At 32.4% G+C, this 6419-nt stretch overlaps 1 protein-coding gene across 1 annotated transcript; it reads left to right on the forward strand.

Annotated features, from left to right (window-relative positions):
• The first annotated feature begins 71 nt into the window (after nucleotides 1-71).
• Nucleotides 72-2487, forward strand: LOC132745236 (uncharacterized). The gene is made up of 4 exons (XM_060734092.1): nucleotides 72-641; nucleotides 1015-1161; nucleotides 1886-1950; nucleotides 2467-2487. Exons 1-2 carry the CDS (start codon nucleotides 158-160, stop codon nucleotides 1137-1139), a joined length of 609 nt encoding a protein of 202 aa, XP_060590075.1. The 5' UTR covers nucleotides 72-157; the 3' UTR covers nucleotides 1140-1161; nucleotides 1886-1950; nucleotides 2467-2487.
• Nucleotides 2488-6419: the final 3932 nt, after the last annotated feature.

The raw sequence follows: 6419 nt of genomic DNA on the forward strand, positions 1-6419 counted from the left end.
TAAAATATATTTGTAAGACCTGTGATAAGATCGGAAAAAAAAAAATGTAAAACGTTTTGCATGAACGATAGACCATCGATCATGTGATGGTGTCAGGTATATCCCGGACGAAGTGAAGAAATCTGTTACATCTGTAGAAATACAAGAATTTGCGAAAATGATAGATGATATGATTGAAGTGCAAACGAAAATGTATGTCAAGATTGACCAAAATTTTCAAGTGTCCGATGAAATGAACAAAACAGCATGTAATGACCTTGAGCGACAAAAAGATCAGATTGTCACCTTCTTCGAAAATCTGTATGATAAAATCAAAACCGAAGTTGTTGGAAAACAGGACGCAGATAAAAAAGTATTTGAAAAGTTGTTGAAAGAAGTCAGTATTATGCAAACAGAGCTGAAAAATCGGAAAGCGAGACTACAAACATTAGAACAAGGTCAACAAATCTGTGAAGCTTTTATTTTCATGAAATACACACAAGCAGCAATGGGAAAGATGTCAAGTGACATGAAGGAACTGTCAGAAAATGGAAAAGAAAAACCAGCTAGATACCAGCCATCTTCAGATGTCGAAGAACTGAAAGAAGATATCAAATGTTTAGGGCGTTTGCTAACTGGAGAGCCAGACCAGATAACACAAAGTAAGATAAATAAGTAACGACAAATAAGGGCGTCATTTTAGACATAAAAAATTGTATTTTGCCACTGTTCATTCAGTCGATTACTTTAGTTGAAATGAAAAGACACTGTCATGTTTGAAAACTATTTATTCCAATGCAATTACATAATTATCGTTCATTGCATTATGGAAAAAATAATAAAATGTAAGGGCTTACCTATAATGTAGAATAGATAAATACAGAATCCCTAAAGAAAGCCCAACACGGCAAAATTAAAAATGTTTGCAGACTCGGTTTATCTATAACACTTCTTTTAGTGCTTTGATTATCAAAAGACACGTATAAAAAATGTCATTAATGAATTCGATAATTATGTCATTAATTTTTGTTCCAGTCGAGTCGGTAAAGAAAAAGATGGAGAAAGAGCTCCATATGATACGCCGTGAAAAAGAGGATCTGAAGGACGTTCTAGATAGGACGAATGCAATAGCTGAAGGCCTTAAGAAAACTGTTACTTGAGTTACAGTCACGTGTACAAAAGGTTAGTTTTTATCTCTATATTGTTGATGAAGTTAACTTAACGGATATTTATTTGAATACACTAATCAATCCGTTTTCTGGTTACCATGGTTGATCGAGCCTGTAAGTGTTTGTACTTTATTTGAGTCTGTGTTGTGAAGGATAATTAGTAGATAATGCCAATAGGGAGTTGGCAAAGTGTTAACATGAATTCTTAAAAAAAGACACACACATGTACACAGGTATATAATACAGACAGGAGTTTGAAACATGCGAAGTTTTATATATTATATATTATAAAATATTTTAAGCTATTTCATTTTCGCTGAAATAAAATCATACCGATGTGTCTGTTTTTTGTTTCTTTTCGATGGGTGGTCAATATCTTTAAGGCCAATGTTAAAGGTGTGATTTATCTTTATTTGCTGTCCCACAAAGTTATGTATAATCCACGTAAAACACAAATTTAACGTCCAAGCCTAAAGTAACTTTGAACAAGTATATGTCTGTCAATTTGCATTTCATGAAAATTAGATAATTTAATTTGAAAAAGCATCAATACAGACCTGAAGTGTGCGTATGCCGCCGAAAAACAAAAATAGTCATTTTACAAACCTAAAAAAATATCTAGAATGTTGTTTCATAAGTTATGCCTTATTAGTTGGGCAAGTAATAAATACAAGTCATTTGCTTGCTTCATTTGTTATCAACAATTTTATCTAAAGAAACGTTATATATCTTTTAAGGAAGAACAAAACAACAAACATCTGAAAACTGAGAAAGAAAATCAAAAGCTGGACTATGAAATCAGGTATAACTTAATTTTTACTTGACATATTCATATGATTATTACGTTATTTGACCTATGGTGGCCCTACATAAATCAATTGGTGAAAATTTGCTCATGTAGCCTTTACTTTCCGACTGATGTCTTTCATAGTTGGTAGGTAGATACTTTAGGATGTCTATAACTTCGGTTTTGTTTTGTCTAGGTTACCGGTGTTTACACTCTTGCTCTGATTGTCTGTAATTATTGACTGCTCTGTATTGAATAAAACATTCACAAATGTGCAGGTTTTGGTAGTATGTATGGTCTTTAGCGATATTCCTGTAGTAACGAATATAATGTAACTATAATATAATAAGTTCATCGTAAGAGTAAAAGAGTATGTTGGACACATTTTTGATTTATAAAACCTGTCACAAAAACGCCGCCCCTGGCACAATTTGTTTTCTTACAAAAGAAATAATTCGGACAGTTAGTATTCTTTTATTTTTTAACTGATAAATATTGATTGCTCTAATTCATTTGTTTCATTTATTTCAGACCACGTAAAAGTCAAGACGAGTAAGTCTATACTATTTATAAAGAAATATTAAAGCAGTTGATAGTATAGACTATTATTTTTTATATTTCCTTATAAGAAATGTATATTTAAAGTTAATTCTAAGAGCGTTATTAAATTCCAATACCTTCTTTATTATATAAAAAAGTTGATTCGATGATGTAAACAAGTTAATTTATTTTGTTGTTTAAATGGCAAGCAGAAAATTTCTGTTTTGAGGAATTAAATTACACATACTATTGGAACCAGATGGCAATAATATGTCAAAAGTTTTTTATATATGGTATTATGTTGTTGCTAAAATATAGTAATTAAAGATGATTTTCATAAAACAGAAATGACGACATTTCATTAATAAATTAGGGTTCGTGTCCAGACAACCAAAATGAGATTTTTAAGCATTTCTACAACCTCATTGAGGCGAAATCGGAAGTACAATTTTTGTTTACCCTTCGGTTCATCAATATTAAATCAACAAACATGGCTATAAGTAGCAGTCCAAATTGAACGGTATATATCCGTATTGTCGAGGATGTTTTCATACAAATTTAATCTATTAAATGAGATGCTTGTTTTCTCTAAACGCTTCAACTATTAAATTGGGTTTGCAGGAGAAAATTTCATATTTTCTGTGTACCGGATAGCAACTATAACACTTTGACGTAGCGCAGCGCATACGCGAGCTGATCACAGTATTCGTTTGCATGATAAAATTCGTACAATTCCGTTTAAAGTAGTAATTTATGAAGAATATTTGACGATATTACCGTTTAAAAGGTTTAAGAAACTGCAGAATGTTTATAATGAAAAATATTTTTGTGCCTCCACTTTAGTTGCAATTTTTAACTTGTGTCGTAACTCAAAAAAGTTTTTGACCTAGTCATGAAACTTTACAGGAATTGAGATCATCATGTGTAGTTGTGCACCTGGGTATTTCGTGTGGATTTATTTAGTATTTAAGAGTTATTGCCTTTGACTGTGTAAAAAACTGTTTCATTATGTTGTGTTATTTGTTCCTTGAGTGCTTGAGTTAGAATCAACCAACTTTACAGGAATGATGATCAACAACACTGTGAAGCTTTGCACCCGGGACTTTGCATGTGTGTTTTTTTTTCAGTCAATTTTCAACTTATTCATGCATAGCTCAAAAAGTATTGGACTTGAAGGCCAAGAATGTTGGTCAGCATGTGTACTTAAGCACCTTGGGTTTGCTTGTGGATTTATTAGGTATTTGTAAAGTTCTTGACCTTTACTTAGTAAAAGATTTTTAGTTTTCAACTTGTGGCATATGTAGTCCAAAAATATTTGACATAGAGTCATAAAATTGACAGAACAGTGGAGTGTTGGGGCACTCGTGTCCTCTTGACACATTTCTAGTTACATATTCATTTAATGCAGCTTTAAAGTTGTTAAGACATGAATATGGCATTTTTCTTGGTTTTAGCGCATCTGAGCACTTTGTGCTCGAAGGTGAGCTTTTGTGATCGCAGTCTGTCCGCCATCCGCCATTCGCGTTGTCAACATTTTCTAAACAATCTTGTCCTAAATTTGATCAAACTTCACACTTTGGCATGTATCTATATAGATCTTGATATGTTTAATTGAAATAAAACATGTTCCGGGCAAATGTAAAAAAATGGGTCTCCTATCTTTTTTATTGATGACTTTAAAGATTGCATGGTTACTTAAAACAAACTTAAATTTGGGCGTATATTGACACGACTATTCGGTGCTCTAATTAAGTATTCTTGAAATTGTGTAAAATTATTTACCTAAACCGAAGGTTTTACTTTCCTTTTAATATGATGAATAATCTTATCAAAATTGTTTTGTTTCAGACTAAATGCAAAAGAAGAGTAAGTATATCAGATACTGCTTATAAAACACTGTAATAACTCTAATATGTGTAATACAATAGGATGAAATGCACTATTTTTATAGGATATACTAATTTTTTATCGTAAAGAGACAATTTTTTATTCTTTTAGTTACGATAAACATTTAGGGTTGTTCGTAGCTTAGTTATATAACCTATCACCGTTACCTATTTTGATGAACTTTAAGTTCCATTGTTGATGTTGTTTAACTTGTTTGTTTGTTTTTCCATGATTATTTACTGTATAAGTAAATACTAGTGCTTTGAAATAATCATTACTGACGACATTTTATCATTTAAAAGAAATAATACTTAGATCTATATTGTTATTTTGCTTTAATTATGATCGTGATTTATTTGTTTTAGACTCCACAAAAAAGATCAAGAAAAGTAAGTTTATAAGATAATAATCATTATGACATACAAATTATCTTTATGACATACAATTATACACATCACAAAAAATATTAAGGATTATCGATGGTGTATATTAATTTTTGGCCGGGTTGCACAGGTTCAAACTCGGGTTATAGTATTGTGAATGTCGGGCGGGCTAATGGCGGAGGGCAGGAACAATTTTCGTAACATTTTTTTCAGCAACTAGTTATCACAATCTCTTCATATTTAGCATACAGCATTGACATATGTTCCCATACTGTGGGATTCGATTTCAAGTTTGTTGCTCATCCATGTCATCCACTTCCTGTTTATCGACTTAGTTGAATTATTCGACATTAATGGTCAGTGGTAGGAAATTTTCGTAATAGTTTTCTCAAAAACTACTTATCACAGCCTCTTGATATTTGGCATACAGCATTGACACTTGGTCCCATACACTGGGATGCGATTTCAGGGCTATCGCTCATCCACGTCCTGTTAATCGATTAGTTAAATTTTCAAAATTAATGGTCAGTGGTAGGAAATTTTCGTAACAGTTTTCTCAGCAACTACTTGATGTCTGGTCAATCGTTATAATTTTGCCGAGTTGAACAGGTGCACACCCGGGTGATAGTATGGTGAATGTCGGTCGGGCGGACGGGGAAAAATTTTTGTAACAGTTTTTCAGCAACGAGTTCTCACAATCTTTTGATATTTGGCATACAGCATTGGCACATGGTCCCATACTGTGGGATTCGATTTCAGGTCTGTTGCTCATCCACTTCTTATTTATCGACTTAGTTAAATTTTCGACATTTATGGCAACTACTTATCACAGCCTCTTGATATTTGGCATACAGCATTGACACATGGTCCCATACCAGGGGATTCGATTTCAGATCTGTCGCTCATTTACTTCCTGTTAACTGACTTAGTTAAATTTTCGACATTACTGGTCAATGGTAGGAAATTTTCGTAACAGTTTTCTCAGCAACTACTTATCACAGCCTCTTGATATTTGGCATACAGCATTGACATTTGGTCCCATACAGTGGGATTAGATTTCAGGTCTGTCGCTCATTTACTTCCTGTTAAATGACTTAGTTAAATTTTCCACATTAATGGTCAGTGGTAATTTTTTTTCATCACATTACAGAATCATAATATTTGGTAAAGAAAATTTAATGCAACCCGGCCTTTTCTGTCTTTGACCCATTTTTTAAAAATGAAGTACTACAAAGTTGTTTTGGCATGTTGAGGATTTGAGAAAGCTATGCAGCTAGCTTACAGAACGTCCGTGGTTCTACTAGGGTGCCCGTGGGAACATGAAATAATGCACAAAATCTCGCTCCCCACGTGAAGCTGCAAAGTCGCCATATGTCCTCTAGTGTGTTGATGGGACAAAGCAGTAATATAAACGCAAAACTTGAATTTCATATATATTCCAGGTCAAAATGAATTAAAAGTTTTATTTAGATATGTAAATTCAATGTGATAGATTTACTAATATTTTCTTTTTTATTTGATGAAAAATAAAATAATTTTTAACATTAATCTGTTTCAGACTACGTAGTGTACACGAGGAGTAAGTACATTAGATTAGTTTTAATTCGTAAATGAGTAATAAATAAAAAAAATGAAATAAAAATAAAAATAAAACGAATAAAAAAAGAATAAAAC

This window comes from Ruditapes philippinarum, unplaced genomic scaffold (genome assembly GCF_026571515.1).
Source record: "Ruditapes philippinarum isolate M1 unplaced genomic scaffold, ASM2657151v2 ctg13260_1_1_1_1, whole genome shotgun sequence".
Classification (NCBI taxonomy): Eukaryota; Metazoa; Mollusca; class Bivalvia; order Venerida; family Veneridae; genus Ruditapes; species Ruditapes philippinarum.

What these genes read in the sequence shown, in the direction of transcription:
- LOC132745236 (XM_060734092.1), top strand. Translation starts at nt 158, where the DNA reads ATGATAGATGATATGATTGAAGTGCAAACGAAAATGTATGTCAAGATT. An exon ending in GCCAGACCAGATAACACAAA is followed by an intron (nt 642 to 1,014) that starts GTAAGATAAATA and finishes TTTTTGTTCCAG; the next exon opens with TCGAGTCGGTAAAGAAAAAG.